At 44.2% G+C, this 20,759-nt stretch overlaps 1 protein-coding gene across 1 annotated transcript in view; it reads right to left on the reverse strand.

Moving 5' to 3' along the window:
- Window positions 1-20,302, reverse strand: part of slc25a42 (solute carrier family 25 member 42) — a 25,454-nt gene extending 5,152 nt beyond the window's left edge. The window contains exons 1-7 of the mRNA XM_039003490.1: window positions 19,905-20,302; window positions 13,130-13,321; window positions 9,953-10,067; window positions 9,826-9,851; window positions 9,001-9,167; window positions 2,831-2,947; window positions 514-665 (exon numbers count right to left, since the gene is read on the reverse strand). Of these exons, the coding sequence (XP_038859418.1) occupies window positions 514-665; window positions 2,831-2,947; window positions 9,001-9,167; window positions 9,826-9,851; window positions 9,953-10,067; window positions 13,130-13,213 (661 nt within the window). The 5' untranslated portion in view covers window positions 13,214-13,321; window positions 19,905-20,302. The remainder of the gene's footprint in view (window positions 1-513; window positions 666-2,830; window positions 2,948-9,000; window positions 9,168-9,825; window positions 9,852-9,952; window positions 10,068-13,129; window positions 13,322-19,904) is intronic.
- Window positions 20,303-20,759: the final 457 nt, after the last annotated feature.

The raw sequence follows: 20,759 nt of genomic DNA on the forward strand, positions 1-20,759 counted from the left end.
AGAGACAGACTAGAGAGACAGACTAGAGAGACAGACTAGAGAGACAGACTAGAGAGACAGACTAGAGAGACAGACTAGAGAGACAGACTAGAGAGACAGACAGAGAGACAGACAGAGAGACAGACAGAGAGACAGACAGAGAGACAGCGAGACAGACAGAGAGAGACAGAGAGACAGACAGAGAGACAGACAGACTAGACAGACAGCGAGACAGACAGAGAGAGACAGACAGAGAGACAGACTAGACAATAGACAGAGAGACAGAGACAGACTAGACAGAGACAGACTAGACAGAGACAGACTAGACAGAGACAGACTAGACAGAGACAGACTAGACAGAGACAGACTAGACAGAGACAGACTAGACAGAGACAGACTAGACAGAGACAGACTAGACAGAGACATACTAGACAGAGACATACTAGACAGAGACATACTAGACAGAGACATACTAGACAGACAGACAATAGACAGACAGACTAGACAGACAAGACAGCTGAGACACTGCAGTACCTGCATGCATTTTCTTGAGAGTCTCGTAGGTGAAGAAGCTGAGTCCAGCGTAGGGCACCACACCCAGTATGGTAGGGGTGAAACCACGATACAGCGTCTTCAAACCCTCCTCACGAGAGATACGCACAAACACATGGATTATGTTACTGTACCTGAGGGGAGAAGAGAGATGGGATGTAAAGTGCGAGTTATTCGCAGCACCACACAGTCTGTGTGTGTGTGTACTGTGCATTCGGGAAAGTATTCAGTCCCCTTGACTTCTTCCACATTTTGTTACGTTTCAGCCTTATTCTAAAATGGATTAAATCGTTTTTCCCCCCTCATCAATCTACACACCATATCCCATAATAACAAAGCAAAAACAGGTTTAGAATCTTTTGTAAATGTATTAAAATTAAAAAACTGAAATATTACATTTACATAAGTATTTAGACCCTGTACTCAGTACTGTGTTGAAGCACCTTTGACAGTGATTACAGCCTTGAGTCTTCTTGGGTATGACGCTACAAGCTTGGCACACCTGTATTTGGGGAGTTCCTCACATTCTTCTCTGCAGATCCTCTCAAACTCTGTCAGGTTGGATGGGGAGCATCACTGCACAGCTATTTTCAGGTCTCTCCAGAGATGTTCGATCAGGTTCAAGTCCAGGCTCTGGCTTGACCACTCATGGACATTCAGAGAGTTGTCCTGAAGTCACTCCTGCGTTGTCCTGGCTGTGTGCTTAGGGTTGTTGTCCTGTTCGAAGGTGAACCTTCGCCCCCCAGTCTGAGGTCCTGAGCGCTCTGGAGCAGGTTTTGACCAACTGGCAAGTGTCTTCACTGACATTTTCAACCTCTCCCTGTCGGGGTCTGTGGGGTGGTAAGGGTAGGTAACAACACATCCGCCACGATGACCCTTAACACGGGGGCCCCTCAGGGGTAATTGCTCAGTCCCCTCCTGTACTCCCTATTGACTCATGACTGCACGGCCAGGCACAACTCCAACACCATCATTTGCTGATGACAACAATGGTAGGCCTGATCACCGACAACGATGAGACAGCCTATAGGGAGGTCAGAGACCTGACCGTGTGGTGCAAGGACAAAAACCTCTCCCTCAACGTGATCAAGACAATGGAGATGATTGTGGACTAGAGGAAGAGGACCGCGCACGCCCCCATCCTCATCGACGGGGCTGTAGTCAAGCAGGTTGAGAGCTTCAAGTTCCTTGGTGACCACATCAAACAAACTAACATGGTCCAAGCACACCAAGACAGTCATGAAGAGGGCACAACAACACCTATTCCCCCTGGCATGGGTCTTCAGATGCTCAAATAGTATTACAGCTGCACCATCAAGAGCATCCTGAAAGGTTGCATCCCTGCCTGGTATGGCAACTGCTCGGCCTCCGACCGTAAGGCACTACAGAGGGTAGTGTGTACGGCCCAGTACATTACACACCCCCCCACCCTCTTCTACGCTGCTGCTACTCTCTGTTATTATCTATGCATAGTCACTTTAATAACTCTACCTACATGTACATATTACCTCAATTACCTCGACACCGGTGCCCCCGCACATTGACTCTGTACCGGTACCCCCTGAATATAGCTCAGACATTGTTATTTACTGCTGCTCTTCAATTATTTGTTATTCTTCTCTCTTACATTTTTTTTTGGGGGGGGGGGGTATTTTCTTAAAACTGCATTGTTGGTCAAGGGCTTATAAGTAAGCATTTCACTGTAAGCTCTATACCTGTTGTATTCGGCGCATGTGACAAATACATTTGATTTGAGTCCCTGCCGCTGAAAAACATCCCCACAGCATGATGCTGCAACCACCATGCTTCCACGTAGGGATGGTGCCAGATTTCCTCCAGACGTGACGCTTGGCATTCAGGCCAAAGTGTGGTGCCTTGTGGCAAACTCCAAGCAGGCTGTCGTGTGGCTTCCGTCCGGCCACTCTACAATAAAGGCCTGATAGGTGGAGTGCTGCAGAGATGGTTGTCCTTCTGGAAGGTTCTCCAATATCCACAGAGGAACTCTGGAGCTCCGTCAGAGTGACCATCGGGTTCTTGGTTCTCATAGCAAAGGGTCTAAATACTAATGTAAAAAAAGGTATTTCTGTTGATCATTTTTAATAAAATGTGCAAAAATGTCTAAAAACCTGTTTTCGCTTTGTCATTATGTGGTATTGTGTGTAAACTGATGAGGAAAACAAAATATTTCATACATTTTAGAATTAGGCTGTAACGTAACAAAATGTGGAAAAAAGGAAGGGGTCTGAATACTTCCCAAATGTACTGTGTGTGTTCTCAGAGGTAGGGGTAGTTGTCTTACATCTCCTTGGGCGTGACAGCCATCCTGGCTCGCACCATGTCCAGAGGGTAGGTGAGCATGGCAGCTGTGGTACCGGCCATAGAACCCGCCAGTAACCTTGGCACTGGCGGCAGGGCTCTGGAACACAGTACACAGGATACATAAGGGCCTGATTTGACAATCTTTGAATACCTAGGCTCTGATCCAGGCTTGAGGAACATGGAAAAAACAGCAGACACTAGGCAGAGTTGCAAAGAAAAAGTAATATCTCAGACTGGCCAATAAAAAGACAAGATTAAGATGAGAAAAAGAACACAGACACTGGACAGAGGAACTCTGCCTAGAAGGCCAGCATACCAGAGTCACCTCTTTCTTCACTGTTGATGTTGAGACTGGTGTTTTGCGCATACTATTTAATGAAGCTGCCAGTTGAGGACTTGTGAGGCGTCTGTTTCTCAAACTAGACACACTAATGTACTTGTCCTCTTGCTCAGTTGTGTATCGGGGCCTCCCACTCCTCTTTCTATTCTGGTTAGAGCTAGTTTGCGCTGTTCTGTGAAGGGAGTAGTACACAGCGTTGTACGAGATCTTCAGTTTCCATTACTTCTTGAATAATATAAAAGCCTAATGAGCTTAGTCCAATTGTCATACCCAATCAGAATCCAAAATATTAGTATTTATTTTATTTAACCAGGAAGGGCTCATTGAGATTTGAAATCTTATTTTCAAGAGCGTCCTGGTCAAGATAGGCAGCACCAAGTCATTAACAATTACAGACAGACAACATGACAAACTACAAGTAATCTAGTAAAAACCATAGAAATCACAGGAGTGTAACGAAATCATAAAACAGCAAATTAAAAAGATTGACAGGTCAAGGAATAGCCTCAAAATCCTTCAATGATTTAAAAACACCAAATCGGGACAAGTTCTTCCAGTTTAAAAATTATTTTGTAAGGCGTTCCAAGCTGATGGCGCAGAGTACATAAAAGCCCTTTTATCAAATTCAGTTCAGCCATTTGAAACAGTTAGCAGGTCACCTCCCTGACCAAGGCCCTTCTCCCCCAATTGCTCAGTTTGGCCTGCCGGCCTGCTCTAGCAAGAGTCTTGGTGGATCCAAATTTCTTCCATTTAAGAATGATGGAGGCCACTGTATTCTTGGGGACCTTCAATGGTGCAGAATTGTTTTGGTACCCTTCCCCAGATCTGTTCCTCAACACAATCCTGTCTCGGAGCTCTACGGACAATTCCTTCGACCTCATGGCTTGGTTTTTACTCTGACATGAACTGTCAACTGTGGGACCTTATATAGACAGGTGTGTGCCTTTCCAAATCATGTCCAATTAATTGAACTTACCACAGGTGGACTCCAATCAAGTTGAAACATCTCAAGGATGATCAATAGAAACAAGATGCACCTGAGCTTAATTTCAAGTCTCAAAGCAAAGGGTCTAAATAATTATGTAAATAAGATATGTATTTTATTTTTAATACATTTGCAAAATGGGGGAGTCATGAGGTATTGTGTACAGATTGGTGCTAATTATCATTTTTTAAATTGACCACTGCGCCACCCGCCTCCCGGGTGGCGCAGTGGTCTAGGGCACTGCATCGCAGTGCTAGCTGCGCCACCAGAGTCTCTGGGTTCGCGCCCAGGCTGGGCTGGGTTCGCGCCCAGGCTCTGTCGCAGCCGGCCGAAACCGGGAGGTCCGTGGGGCGACGCACAATTGGCATAGCGTCGTCCGGGTTAGGGAGGGTTTGGCCGGTAGGGATATCCTTGTCTCAGTATGTAAAATGTAATGAAATGTAAAAAATGTAATAAAATGTATGCACTCTACTGTAAGTCGCTCTGGATAAGAGCGTCTGCTAAATGACTAAAATGTAAAAATGTAAATTCATTTTAGAATAAGGCTGTAATGTAACAAAATGTGGAAAAAAAGTGAAGGGGTCTGAATACTTTCCGAATGCACTGTATCTAGCTGGCTAACTAGAGACTTGTGATCTTCAGCAGTGTGACACAGTTAACAATCAACGTTAACCATGTTAGCATTACATTCCTCCTGCTAGTAGCCTTTTCGCTCTGGGAGACCTGTACACAATGGATACATCAATGTGTACCGGCCTCCCAAAGCAAAGAGGCTATCCTGTTAGCCGATGTTACCAATAATAGTTTTTCCTGTCAGCGAACACGTCTAGGTCTAGTTCCTAAAAGTTATAACGTTAGCTACCTAGCTGGCTATTCATGACTACATCTGGCTATAAAGTCGTGGCCAAAAGTTGAGAATGACACAAATATTAATTTCCAAAGTTTGCTGCTTCAGTGTCTTTAGATATTTTTGTCAGATGTTACTATGGAATACTGAAGTATAATTACAAGCATTTCATAAGTGTCAAAGGCTTTTATCGACAATTGCATGAAGTTGATGCAAAGAGTCAATATTTGCAGTGTTGACCCTTCTTTTTCCAAGATCTCTGCAATCCGCCCTGGCATGCTGTCAATTAACTTCTGGGTCACATCCTGACTGATGGCAGCCTATTCGTGCTCCATCATGCTGGAAAAGGCATTGTTCGTCACCAAACTGTTCCTGGATGGTTAGGAGAAGTTGTTCTCTGAGGATGTGTTGGTACCATTCTCTATTCATGGCTGTGTTCTTAGGCAAAATTGTGAGTGAGCCCACTCCCTTGGCTGAGAAGCAACCCCACACATGAATGGTCTCAGGATGCTTTACTGTTGGCATGACACAGGACTGATGGTAGCGCTCACCTTGTCTTCTCCGGACAAGCTTTTTTTCCAGATGCCCCAAACAATCGGAAAGGGGATTCATCAGAGAAAATGACTTTACCCCAGTCCTCAGCAGTCCAATCCCTGTACCTTTTGCAGAATATCAGTCTGTCCTGATGTTTTTCCTGGAGAGAAGTGGCTTCTTTGCTGCCCTTCTTGACACCAGGCCATCCTCCAAAAGTCGTCGCCTCACTGTGCATGCAGATGCACTCACACCTGCCTGCTGCCATTCCTGAGCAAGCTCTGTACTGGTGGTGCCCCGATCCCGCAGCTGAATCAACTTTAGGAGATGGTCCTGGCGCTTGCTGGACTTTCTTGGGTGCCCTGAAGCCTTCTTAACAACAATTGAAATGCTCTCCTTGAAGTTCTTGACGATTTGATAAATGGTTGATTTTGGTGCAATCTTACTGGCAGCAATATCCTTGCCTGTGAAGCACATTTTTGTGCAAAGCAATGATGACAGCACGTGTTTCCTTGCAGGTAACCATGGCTGACAGAGGAAGAACAATGATTCCAAGCACCACCCTCCTTTTGAAGCTTCCAGTCTGTTTTTCGAACTCAATCAGCATGACAGAGTGATCTCCAGCCTTGTCCTCGTCAACACTCACACCTGTGTTAACGAGAGAATCACTGACATGTCAGCTGGTCCTTTTGTGGCAGGGCTGAAATGCAGTGGACATGTTTATTGGGGATTCAGTTCATTTGCATGGCAAAGAGGGACTTTGCAATTAATTGCAATTCATCTGACCACTCTTCATAACATTCTGGAGTATATGCAAATTGCCATCATACAAACTGAGGCAGCAGACTGTGAAAATGTATATTCGTGTCATTCTCAAAAGTTTTGGCCACGACTGTACATTGCTTTGGCCTAGCTAGTTAACGTTATCAACCAGAGGGACATTACAATTCCTAGCTAGTTGTCTAACACTAGCTGTAAACAGCAGCATTGACTTCCTATTTTAAAAGGCCTCGATGAGTAGAATAACTAGCTAATTAACGTTAGTATTTGAACCCATCCAGTCCTATGATTAATTGTCTATCATATACAAAGTATTATGTGTTTCTGGCAGTGTAGTTATGATATCCACCAACACATTTGAAAAGACAGTACAAGCCCAATCGAAGTAATTACAGATTGACCCTTTTTTCAACATTGTAATATCACAATGTTCTACTGGAAACCTGCCTTTATCTATGCATACGGGTGTGTAATGTGTTCACCTCCCTCCCGTGCCACACCCCCAGGTGTGAGCCCGCTTTGAGAAGGTTCTGGAGGATCTGACTCGCTACAACCCTTGCTACATGGAGGAGATGGAGTCTTTGACGAATCACAGGAGGATAGGATCAGCAATAATCTGCAATGGACGTCACCAACAATGAGAGATAGGCTACACCTACAGTCAGACCTTTACTAGGAGGGTGTGTGTGGATGTGAGTGGTCTTTCTTTATCTCATTGTTCACTGGTCATTTCTGTCATGCCCTGATCTCTAATTCCCCCTCACTCTCCCTCCCCATCTTTCTCCCTCTCACAGTGTGAAGGTGGTGTATAATGAGCTCCACAACACTCATGGCCATCTGCGCTGGTGGAAGAACACCCACAGACTGGGCATGCCCACTGACTAGCTTCAGTTCCAGGTGTGCGTGCGTGCGTTGCACCTGGAACTGACACCAGTCAGTCGGCATGCTCGGTCTGTGATTGTTCTTTGTCGATGTTACATGAAAACACTCAAGCACGCGGTACACTTTTGAAAATGGTATTATCCCGACAATTGAATTTAGAAACACTTGTGTGTAGCCTACAGCCACGTGTGCAGCCTACAGCCACGTGTGCAGCCTACAGCCACGTGTGCAGCCTACAGCCACGTGTGCAGCCTACAGCCACCCGGGTGGCGCAGTGGTCTAGGGCACTGCATCGCAGTGCTAGCTGCGCCACCAGAGTCCCTGGGTTCACGCCCAGGCTGGGCTGGGTTCGCGCCCAGGCTCTGTCGCAGCCGGCCGCAACCGGGAGGTCCGTGGGGCGACGTACAATTGGCATAGCGTCGTCCGGGTTAGGGAGGGTTTGGCCGGTAGGGATATCCTTGTCTCAGTATGTAAAATGTAATAAAAATGTATGCACTCTACTGTAAGTCGCTCTGGATAAGAGCGTCTGCTAAATGACTAAAATGTAAATGTAAAATGTGCAGCCTACAGCCACGTGTGCAGCCTACAGCCACGTGTGCAGCCTACAGCCACAGGTGCAGCCTACAGCCACGGGTGCATTGTTGAGCTAAACTGTCTGGATTTGCCCTTTCTAGAACTGTCCCGGAGTCTGTTTTGAACCGTAGACATTTTTTTTTTTATCGTCCCATAGATGACGGGGCGTCCTTATTTTCTTGCCTTGGAGAGAATTATTTTATGAAGACATAAAAACAATTTCGTTGTAATTGTAATGTTGCAATATTAAATAGGGTACCAAGAGTGGCCAACCATCCTCCAGGAGAGCCTTAAAAAGGAAATTGTTGTATTTTGAGACAAGCTTGAATATGCAAAGAAGCCAATAGGCAGAATGTAGCCTATATCTCTGTCTGATTCTCTATGGTAGAAGGATAGTAATGCATTTTGTAAAGTGGCATCCTTGCATCATACAATGACGTGAAAATGGTGTTGCATAGTGACAAGTGGTAAAAAAAGTAATATCAAGCCTTGCCTGTTAAGTTGAATAGTTTAATTTGCTGTGTAGTGCTAGGGCAAAAATGTGCACCCCTTTGGGTCCCCAGGACCAGGATTAACACATGCGGTTCTATCTAGACTAATCACAATCCTCATCATTTTTAATAAAGTGAACAAACTTTGTTTCATATTCTTGTTTGTTTGTGCTAAGGAGGTCCAGTAGGTTCATATGAATAGTACTGCTGAATGTATTACAATCATGTTGGTAGGGTTGACTTGAGTTAAATATTGTTATGTTTTGGTATTGTAATGCATTCTGCAACTGGTCTCATCACCTGCTGCTTGCATTTCAATAGCTAAGTTGTTAATGTTTATGAATTACACAATTGCCAGAAAGAGAGGATAAATCAGGCTAAGATGCTTGCTTAAACATCAGTCAACAGCCAAATTAGTGCAGAACAACATTGCCTGGACACTTATATGTACGATTTTGTGATGAGATTCCAAATAATATTGGAGATATGAGCGAAGAGTAATACTACAAATTACGGAACTAAATTTGGCACACCCGTTGAGAACACAATTCTCTAAAATAGTCAGCAGATGGGGCCACAATGCGCTCGCTACTTTTCTTGCCAGAAGAATGGATAAAACATTTAGCATTCTCCGTAGGGATTCTCTAAGAATATCTTATTCCCCATTAGGCAGGAGCCTAGCCTCTGGACAAGATTAGTTTATATATGGATGGTTACTCACTTGCCCTGGAAGCCGAAGTATCCTCCCAGTAGTCTCTTGTACTGCTCGTGTGCACAGAACTGGATGGCAGCGTAGGGGATGACCCGTACCATAGTGGCAGAGTTGCCCCTCCACAGGCTGAGGAAGCCATCCTTCAGGTAGGTCCGATAGATCAACCTATACGCCTCCTGGGGGTGGACCAACAGCATGGGGTCTCATCATCATCATCATAAACAGCATCTTCATCAACAGTATCGCCATCATCACAAAGGTGAATCCAGTGGTGGAAAAAGTACCCAACTGTCATACTTGATTAAAAGTAAAGATAGTAAAATTCTACTTGAGTAAAAGTCTAAAAGTAATTGGTTCAAAATATACTTAAGTATCAAAAGAAAAAATAATTTAAAATTCCTTTTATTAAGCAAACCAGATGGCACCATTCTGTTGTTTTTTATTTACGGAAAGCCACGGCCACACAACATTCAGACATCAATTACAAACGAAGCATGTGTGTTTAGTTGAGTCTGCCAGATCAGAGGCAGTAAGGATGACCAGGAATGTTCGGTTGATAAAAGCGTGAATTTGACTATTTTCCTGTCCTGTTAAGCATTCAAAATGTAACAAGTACTTTTGGGTGTCAGGGAAAATGTATGGAGTAAAAAGTACAATATTTTATTTAGGAATGTAGTGAAGTAAAAGTAGTCAAAGTAAAGTAAAGTACAGATACACCAAAAAACTACTTAAGTAGTATTTGAAAGTATTTTTACTTAAGTACTTTACACCACTGGGTGAATCATGAATCATCATCAAATGAATTTTACACAGTACATGGGTCAAACAACTCACCTTGGCAGAGAATCTTGCTGAGGACACTACAATGAAGGAAATAAATAGACAAAAATGTATGACATTGAAAATAAAAATAATTGATTCCTCACTATTCCAAAAGCATGTGAGAAGTGTTGCTGCCTACCTTGGAAGATTATCTTGGTTCTATCCAGCGGGGCCACAGCGGTTTTGGCCAAGGCTCCAGCTAAGGCCCCTGAGAGGAGGGAGTTAACCACGGACCGTGTCTGGGGCTTTAGACCCTGCACAGACAGATGGATGGACGGAGAGCAGGAGGGGACAAACATGACCAAAAGGGGTCAATCAATTGATAACTACTAACAGAAACAAAGACATTATGCATAAATAGTTCATGTAGGCCTATGAATAAGCAGTAAGAGCTTCCATACAAAACAATGTATCTGACTGAGTCGGTGGAAAAAGAAGATTTAAGGAAGATTAAGATTTATTTAGATTTAATGAGATCAACAACATTTCCCTGCCTGGGAGTGCCTTGATAGATTCATTCTAAACTAAAACTAATCCAATACAGGCATCTTGTTAATATTATAAAAACACATGTCATAACTCAGCAAGTCCAAACACCTTCAGGCTGTTTGATGGGGTTATTCCAAGCCTGCCAGCCACTCCTCCCTGTCATAATGTAGTTATCCAACTTAATGTCCCTACATGCAGGACAGCAGACCGGGCCTGGTTCCACAGCCTGTCCCTAGCTAACCCAAGCCTGTCCCGAGTTAACCCAAGCCTGTCCCGAGTTAAGCCAGCGAGAGCAGAGTGAGTGAGCAGCGAGAGCACAGAGCGAGAGACTGAGTGTGAGAGAGAGAGACTGAGTGTGAGAGAGAGAGACTGAGTGTGAGAGAGAGCAGAGAGTGAGAGCAGAGAGAAGTGAGTGAAGAGAGTGAAGAGCAGAGAGTGAAGAGAGTGAAGAGCAGAGAGTGAAGAGAGAGAGAGCAGAGAGTGAAGAGAGAGAGCAGAGAGTGAAGAGAGAGAGCAGAGAGTGAAGAGAGAGCAGAGAGTGAAGAGAGAGAGAGCAGAGAGAGCAGAGAGTGAAGAGAGAGAGCAGAGAGAGTAAAGAGAGAGAGCAGAGAGTGAGAGAGTGAGCAGAGAGCAGAGAGAAGAGAGAGAGAGAGCAGAGAGCGAAGAGAGCGGAGAGAGAGAGCAGAGCGTGAGAGAGCAGAGAGTGAGGAGAGAGAGAGCAGAGAGTGAAGAGAGAGAGAGCAGAGAGTGAGAGAGAGCAGAGAGTGAAAGCAGAGAGAGAGCAGAGAGTGAAGAGAGAGAAGGCAGAGAGTGAGCAGAGAGCAGAGAGTGAAAGCAGAGAGAGAGCAGAGAGTGAAGAGAGAGAAGAGTGAAGAGAGTGAGCGAAGAGAGTGAGCAGAGAGTAAGGAGAGAGAGAAGAGAGATAGCAGAGAGTGAAGAGAGAGATAGCAGAGAGTGAAGAGAGAGAAGAGTGAAGAGAGTGAGCGAAGAGAGTGAGCAGAGAGTAAGGAGAGAGAGAAGAGAGATAGCAGAGAGTGAAGAGAGAGATAGCAGAGAGTGAAGAGAGAGAGATAGCAGAGAGTGGAGAGAAGAGTGAAGAGAGAGAAGAGAGTGAGCAGAGAGTGAAGAGAGAGCAGAGTGAAGAGAGTGAGAGAGCAGAGGGTGAGAGAGAGCAGAGAGCAGAGAGTGAAGAGAGTGAGAGAGAAGAGAGCAGAGAGTGAGAGAGCAGAGAGTGAAGAGAGAGAGCAGAGAGTGAAGAGAGAGAGAGCAGAGAGTGGAGAGCAGAGAGCAGCGAGAGCGAGCAGAGAGCAGAGTGAGAGAAGAGAGTGAAGAGAGAGAGAAGAGAGAGAGAGCAGAGTGGGAGAGTGAAGATAGAGAGAGCAGAGTGAGAGCAGAGAGTGAGAGAAGAGAGTGAAGAGAGCAGAGAGTGAAGAGAGAGAGCAGAGAGTGAAGAGAGAGAGCAGAGAGCAGAGAGTGAAGAGAGCGAAGAGAGAGAGCAGAGAGAGAGAGAGCAGAGAGAGAGAGAGCAGAGAGAGAGCGAGCAGAGAGAGAGCGAGCAGAGAGAGAGCGAGAGAGCGAGAGAGCAGAGAGCGAGAGAGCGAGAGAGCAGAGAGAGCAGAGAGAGCAGAGAGTGAGAGAGAGCAGAGAGTGAGAGAGAGCAGAGCGTGAGAGAGAGCAGAGCGTGAGAGAGAGCAGAGCGTGAGAGAGAGCAGAGTGAGAGAGAGCAGAGTGAGAGAGCAGAGAGTGAGAGAGAAGAGAGTGAGAGAGCAGAGAGTGAGAGAGCAGAGAGTGAGAGAGCAGAGAGTGAGAGAGCAGAGAGTGAGAGAGCAGAGAGTGAGAGAGCAGAGAGTGAGAGAGAAGAGAGTGAGAGAGAAGAGAGTGAGAGAGAGCAGAGAGTGAGAGAGAAGAGAGTGAGAGAGAGCAGAGAGTAGAGAGTGAAGAGAGTGAGAGAGGGCCGAGCGAGAGCGAGGCATAGAAAGAAGGAAAAATAGAGAAAAAAAAGAGGGAAGGACTGGGGGAGGCTGTGTGTCCAGTTGAATGGACTGGCTCAGCTCATCCCACTCCTCCTCTCCTCTGTTCTCATTCACTCCATTCCTGAGACGTCTCGCACAGCGACCAATGTAAGAATAAACAAACACACTCAAGTGGAAAAAGTAAAAGAGACTGGGAGATAGGCTAGTGTGTGTCAACTGTGTGTGTGTGTGACAAGAAAAGATAGCCAGCCCTGACGATGAGTCATAAAATAAAATAAGTACTGACAAGAAGTCAATAGTAGAAAAACAAGATAGAAGAATGTGGCCCTGTTTGAACATATAAGTCTCTTGTTACTGGCATTAAACCACTCCTAGAATGTTGTGAACTGACTGTAAACAACAGACAGCTGTACCTTGATATTCTATATGATAAACACGTTGCACGCCACTAGGGGGGAGAAGGAGCAGAATAGAGCCAATACAGAATATAGGCTATCTTTGCCATGCATATCCTCATATCATGGCTTTGAGTTATTTTGTTTAGGCCTACTGTTCATCTTGCATTAAGAAATTGTTTTTAGTCCAGAATAATTTATTCTCTTGTCCAGCTTAAGGCATGACCTTCCTCCACACAAAGGAAAGCCATTGGAAGCTATAGTTATGGTGGGGAAAAGGCCTTATTCCAAACCGGCTCCTAGCCCCTAGGCAAAACAATATGTAGACCTGCAAAGGTTGGACTTGGAATTAAGAGTTGGGTTAATAATGGAGTCAAAGTTTGAGTTTTTCCTAATCACATGACCAGACGGGGCAAAACTCCAGGCCCCAGCCAATGAACAGATGAAACTCCAGCTTACCTCTGCCTGGCTGTCGGAGGGCAGTGGCAGCACCTCTCCTTGTGTGAGTGGTGTTGCCTGGTGTTGCTGGACTCCATTCCCCATCCCCGTGGACTACGACGCTCACCAGCCGCTGCCCACACTCATACACACCGGCCACCGGGAGGCGGCAACGCCAACTACCTGAAATTAGGAACGGCAAGGCCCAAGGGACTAACAGAGAGGGGAAAACACATGAATGATCATGTCAATGCAGATTCTTGTCTCAAGCAACCTCTCTACTGATTGCCACTGTTTGTCAGCTGAAATGCAACACTGACAAGCCACTAGAATTAGGTCACACAACAACAATTACCAATGCCCCACTGAACAGATCTTTACCACAGTACGCCAAATCCCTGTAGATCAATTGACATGACAAAGAATGGGTTAACAGAGCAGAAACTCTATGGACGACAGCTCAATTAGTGAATTATTAACTAATCAGGGCACATTAATAAAGACCCTGTGAGAGGCTTTGCCTTCAGGAGTAATGCCCCTGTCAAAGTGAGCTCTCTGTTCCACCCTTACACAACCATTGTTCTAGGCTAGCCCTGTATTTACACAACCGTTGGAGGTCTAGGCTAGCCCTGTATTTACACAACCGTTGGTGGTCTAGGCTAGCCCTGTATTTACACAACCGTTGGAGGTCTAGGCTAGCCCTGTATTTACACAACCGTTGGTGGTCTAGGCTAGCCCTGTATTTACACAACCGTTGGAGGTCTAGGCTAGCCCTGTATTTACACAACCGTTGGAGGTCTAGGCTAGCCCTGTATTTACACAACCGTTGGTGGTCTAGGCTAGCCCTGTATTTACACAACTGTTGGAGGTCTAGGCTAGCCCTGTATTTACACAACCGTTGGAGGTCTAGGCTAGCCCTGTATTTACACAACCGTTGGTGGTCTAGGCTAGCCCTGTATTTACACAACCGTTGGTGGTCTAGGCTAGCCCTGTATTTACACAACCGTTGGTGGTCTAGGCTAGCCCTGTATTTACACAACCGTGGGAGGTCTAGGCTAGCCCTGTATTTACACAACCGTTGGAAGTCTAGGCTAGCCCTGTATTTAGCCATCAACAGAAAAGTTGCTGTATGGTGTTTTCTACACATTCACGGCTGCTTTGACAAAGATCTCACTTGGAGTTTATGACAACTAAATAAAAGGACATTTAAAAGTTTCCACCACAATGTATCTAGACTGAGCGTTAACATTGAAAGAATGAAGAGAGAGACATTTGAGAGCAACAGGCTACTTGAGTTACCCCTCTGTCCGTCTGCCCTACATCTCAGGGCTATAATAAGTTACTGGGCAACATTTCATCAACAGAAGCACCTCTGGACTGGACTGGCACAGCACAAAGCTGCTGCTGCTTTCTGGGTGAAAGGTGTCTGTCCAAGGCAGAGGTGACACTGAAGAACACCACCATAGACTAGGGCCATCACGATACCAGAATCACCATACTATGATACCAGATTTGCAAAATAAACAAAGGTGACAACATGAGGCTGTTTTTTCCAACATTTGGACTGTTTTCCTCAAGAAATTAAGTCTGATTCATGTTTTGTTACCTTGTCACGATACTTCTGAGTATCTCGATACTGGTGACAACTCTACCAAATACAGCTCAGTGAGCTCACACCTACTCGTATATTGTGCAGGCGCGCACACACACACACACAAGCTCATCACATCACTTTTTTTTTCTCAGGGTCACGTCGCAAACAAAGGGAACAAAGTGCACCACATAAAAAAAAGAAAAGGAGTCACTAAACTAAAATATGGAATTGCCAGTCAAACACACAGCATAAACTGTGTATGCCCACAGAGGGACTCCACCTCATCCTACTCTGAGAGAAGAAACAAAGCAAGCTAAATAATCTCTGTCGAGGATATCTAGGCTAATCTACAGGTCTTTCAATTAATCATCACACTGCAAAAATCACCCATTCTTGAAACCCAGACTGAACCGCCTTCTAGGAACAGCGAGGAAAATGAGGGATGAAAAGAGCAGTATAGAGGGATGAGCCTAGAAAGAGAGCAAACAAACGGGGGCTGTTGGAAGACGGCGTAGTCATTGGCAACTAATATTGGCATCCCTACAGCATGGCCAAATACCAAACTGCAGAAAAAGCACTGAAACAGCCCCCACCCCTCTCTCCTCACCCTCAAATAGAGGTCGACCGATTATGATTTTTCAATGCCGATACCGATTATTGGAGGACCAAAAAAAGATTTTATATATATTATTTATTTGTAATAATGACAATTACAACAATACTGAATGAACACTTAATTTAACTTAATATAATACATCAATAAAATCAATTTAGCCTCAAATAAATAATGAAACATGTTCAATTTGGTTTAAATAATGCAAAAACAAAGTGTTGGAGAAGAAAGTAAAAGTGCAATATGTGCCATGTAAGAAAGCTAACGTTCCTTGCTCAGAACATGAGAACATATGAAAGCCGGTGGTTCCTTTTAACATGAGTCTTCAATATTCCCAGGTAAGAAGTTTTAGGTTGTATTTATTATAGGAATTATAGGACTATTTCTCTCTATACCATTTGTATTTCATATACCTTTGACTATTGGATGTTCTTATAGGCACTTTAGTATTGCCAGTGTAACAGTATAGCTTCCGTGCCTCTCCTCGCTCCTACCTGGGCTTGAACGAGGGGAACAACTAATCCAAGTCTCAGAGCAAGTGACGTTTGAAACGCTATTAGCGCGCACCCCGCTAACTAGCTAGCCATTTCACATCGGTTACACCAGCCTAATCTCAGGAGTTGATAGGCTTGAAGTCATAAACAGCAGAGCTGCTGGCAAAACACACAAAAGTGCTGTTTGAATGAATGCTTACGAGCCTGCTGGTGCCTACCATCGCTCAGTCAGACTGCTCAATCAAATCATAGACTTAATTATAACATAATAACACACAGAAATACGAGCCTTAGGTCATTAATATGGTCAAATCCGGAAACTATCATCTCGAAAACAAAACATTTATTCTTTCAGTGAAATACGGAACCGTTCCGTATTTTATCTAACGGGTGGCATCCATAAGTCTAAATATTCCTGTTACATTGCACAACCTTCAATGTTATGTCATAATTACGTAAAATTCTGGCAAATTAGTTCGCAACGAGCCAGGCGGCCTAAACTGTTGCATATACCCTGACTCTGCGTGCAATAAATGCAAGAGAAGTGACAATTTCACCTGGTTAATATTGCCTGCTAACCTGGATTTCTTTTAGAAAAATATGCAGGTTTAAAAATATATACTTCTGTGTATTGATTTTAAGAAAGGCATTGATATTTATGGTTAGGTACAGTCGTGCAACGATTGTGCTTTTTTCGCAAATGCGCTTTTGTTAAATCATCCCCCGTTTGGCGAAGTTGGCTGTCTTTGTTAGGAAGAAATAGTCTTCACACAGTTCACAACGAGCCAGGCGGCCCAAACTGCTGCATATACCCTGACTCTGTTGCAAGAGAAGTGACACAAAGAAATTCATGTTAGCAGGCAATATTAACTAAACATGCAGGTTTAAAAGAATATACTTGTGTATTGATTTTAAGAAAGGCATTGATGTTTATGGTTAGGTACCTTTTTCGCGAATGCGCACCGCATCGATTATATGCAACAGAGGACACGGTAGATAAACTAGTAATATCATCAACCATGTGTAGTTAACTAGTGATTATAATTGATTGATTGTTTTTTATAAGATAAGTTTAATGCTAGCTACCAACTTACCTTGACTTCTTAATGCATTCGCGAAAACAGGCAGGCTCCTTGTGGAGTGCAATGAGAAGCAGGTGGTTAGAGCGTTGGACTAGTTAACCGTAAGGTTCTGTAACGGATGTGAAATGGCTAGCTAGTTAGCGGTGGTGCGCGCTAATAGCCTTTCAATCGGTGACGTCACTTGCTCTGAGACCTTGAAGTAGTGGTTCCCCTCGCGGCTTTTGTGGAGCGATGGGTAACGATGCTTCGTGGGTGACTGTTGTTGATGTGTGCAGAGGGTCCCTGGTTCGCGCCCGGGTCGGGGCGAGGGGACGGACTAAAGTTAAACTGTTACAGTTGCAAGATTGAATCCCTGAGCTGACAAGGTAAAAATCTGTTGTTTTGCCCCTGAACAAGGCAGTTAACCCACCGTCCCTAGGCAGTCATTGAAAATAAGAATGTGTTCTTAACTGACTTGCCTAGTTAAATAAAGGTGTAAAAATTAAAATTAAAAAAACGGCCAAATCGGTGTCCAAAAATACCGATTTCCGATTGTTATGAAAACTTGAAATCGGCCCTAATTAATCGGCCATTCCGATTAATCGGTCGACCTCCACTCTCAACCTTCCTGCTACCCCTTATTGCCCCCTCCTGTCTGTCACCACTTTCTTGTTTGATGTGTATGCTCCTGAGTCATGAAATGTGACGTGTCAGCTGCATTCTGCCATGACAACAGAAGACCTGAGGAACATATTCATGGGTTCTCAAGTTACATGTCATGAACATACACATCAGTCACAATGGAGTACTGTATTTTTAGTCAATTATTTCTAAGTAATCCTTTAAAAATAGCAATTTAATTGGACTTACATGGGTAGTAGGTGTGTTGGTACAGTAGACTATTCTCCAAACTAGTCTAGGCCTGCTGTACTAGAAAGAGCTGATCCCAGACCTAAAACTCATTTTCTCCTGGCTTTCTCTTGTCCCTCTGCAGCAGACATATGGTGAGCAATACATTTGGAACATCGAATTGCAATCAAATCACAGTATCTAGACAGTATCGCCAAGAGCAAGTTAGTTGAAACATCTATGGCAGCATTTTGTATAAGTTAACATGTAATGCCCAGAAATGGAAACATACAGTGCATTCAGAAAGTATTCAGACCCCTTCCCCTTTTCCAAATGTTGTTACTTTACAGCCTTATTCTGAAAATAATTAAATACAAAATACTCATCTATATACACACACACACACACAAATACCCCATAATGACAAAGCAAAAGCAGGTTGTTATACATCTTGGCAAATTTATTTGAAATAAAAAACAGAAGTAACTAATTTACATAAGTATTCAGACCTTTTCAATGAGATTCAAAATTGAGTTCAAGTGCATCCTGTTTCCATTGATCATCCAACTTGGAGTCCACCTGTGGTAAATTCAATTGATTGGACATAATTTGGAAAGGGCACACACCTGTCTATATAAGGTCCCACAGTTGACAGTGCATGTCAGAGCAAAAACCAAGCCATGAGGTCAAAAGAATTGTCTGTAGAGCTTTGAAACAAGATTGTGTTGAGGCAAAGATCTGGGGAAGAGTACCAAAACATTTCTGCAGCATTGAAGGTCCAAGAACACAGTGGCATCCATCATTCTTAAATGGAAGAAGTTTGGAACACCAAGATTCTTCCCTAGAGCTGGTTGCCTGGCCAAACTGAGCAATCTGGGGAGAAGGGCCTTGGTCAGGGAGGTGACCAAGAACCTGATGGTCACTCTGACATAGCTCTGGAGTTCCTCTGTGGAGATGGGAGAACCTTCCAGAAGGACAACCACCTCTGCAGCTCTCCACCAATCAGGCCTTTATGGTAGAGTGGCAAGACGGAAGCCACTCCTCAGTAAAAGGCACATGACAGCCCGCTTGGAGTTTGCCAAAAGGCATCTAAAGGACTCGCAGACCATGAGAAACAAGATTCTTTGGTCTGATGAAACCAAGATTAAAATCTTTGGCCTGAATGCCAGGCGTCACGTCTGGAGGAAACCTGGCACCACCCCTACGGTGACGCATGGTGGTGGCAGCATCATGATGTGGGAACGTTTTTAAGAGGCAGGGACTGGGAGACTAGTCCGGATCGAGGGAAAGATGAACGGAGCAAAGTACAGAGAGATCCTTGATGAAAACTGGAGCAAAGGTTCACCTTCCAACAGGACAACGACCCTAAGCACACAGCCAAGACAACGCAGGAGTGGCTTTGGGACAAGTCTCTGAATGTCCTTGAGTGGCCCAGCCAGAGCCCGGACTTGATCCAGATCAAACATCTCTGGAGAGACCTGAAAATAGCTGCGCAGCGACGCTCCCAGTCCAAATTCTAAACCTGTTTTTGCTTTGTCATTATTGGGTATTGTGTGTAGATTGATGAGGGAAAAAAACATTTAATCCATTTTAGAACAAGGCTGTAATGTAACAAAATGTGGAAAAAGTCAGTCTGAATACTTTCCGAATGCACTGATCACATATCTGGGGTTCAATCTGCATCTAGTTTACTGTACTAACACACCTACCAAATGTATGGGAATATAGGCCTATAACAACAGGTTATACACCATATAGTAAATGTAACCTAGATATTCCGAATGTTTACCTAAGCGTTACATATTTAGGCAGCAAAGGATTAGCTAGCTAGGATTTCTATCTTCTTCGAGATCAGATGACATCATATATATATATTGACAAAATAACAGTGACATTGGACAAGTGGCTGCACACAGTGACAAAGGCACCAGAAGTTGACAAAGACGGACAACTTTTCTATTACTGGAGTGTCATCTCTACATGTATGTTAGCAAACTAGACATCTAACTAGTGACTAGCCAGGGTAACTAACCTATATATACGCACTGCAGATAATGCTAGCTAGCTACTGGTTGTTGAAACAGCATCTGGGCATAACAGGAGACCCGTTCCCTTCCATGCCGACACTGGTTCAACTGGTTGTTAATTTTATCAATAAGTAGTTACACAAGCATTGATATCTTACCTTGTCGATATCCTAGCACCCCTGTGGATCCTTCCGGGTTTCCTTATTTTTTAAATAAATGTACAGACGTTTTCTTTAAATATTCAGTTGGCAGCCTGTCTCCACCCTACGCCGTTCTTGAGTTTAGCGATGGCTATCGAACTGATTCTGAACACCAAAATAACTTAGCTAGCAGGGTTAGCAAGCTAGCTAAATAGCGATCTGTCACGTCAATGTTCAAAGTAGTGTGTCCACGTTTTGAATATAAAACTCTTGAAAGTTGAACACTTTCGTATCGCTAACGTCTTCAGATCCTGGAGGCACTGTCTGTGACATTATTTTCTGTTTCATTGCCCCAACTATGACTTTAGTAACTGTCACCTTCCATGCTGTTTTGTATCTGCTGTGACACCGCTAGTAGCAAGCTTTGCAAGGGCGAGTGCGGTGGGATACTGGGAAATGAAGTCATTGGGAGGTGACGGATGCTTCGATAGGTCCGTTTGAGGGGCGTTAACGTAATCAACGAAAAGCTTTTGTTGGGAATCTTGAGTTTTTGTGAGTCTATGAATTTTGCAACTAAAAATGTCTGTCTGCAATGTGCAACACAAAGTGCCATGTCTCTATTTTCAGAACGTGAGTTCCCCTTATAGATGATAAATTGAATAGCAGGTGTGTTAATCAATGTATCATCTATCATCTATGCACACCATGTAAACTCTCCAGGACCAGGATTATAGAGCACTGTCCAATATAGGGATGAAGTTCATGCATAACATGTTTTATCCATCTTCATCTGATCCTAGTCCCTCAAATCAAAGTTTACTGGTTTCAGTACACAGATGTTCAGTTATTGCAGGTGCATCAAGATGCTTGTGC

Source organism: Salvelinus namaycush, chromosome 11 (genome assembly GCF_016432855.1).
Source record: "Salvelinus namaycush isolate Seneca chromosome 11, SaNama_1.0, whole genome shotgun sequence".
NCBI classification, from domain to species: domain Eukaryota; kingdom Metazoa; phylum Chordata; class Actinopteri; order Salmoniformes; family Salmonidae; genus Salvelinus; species Salvelinus namaycush.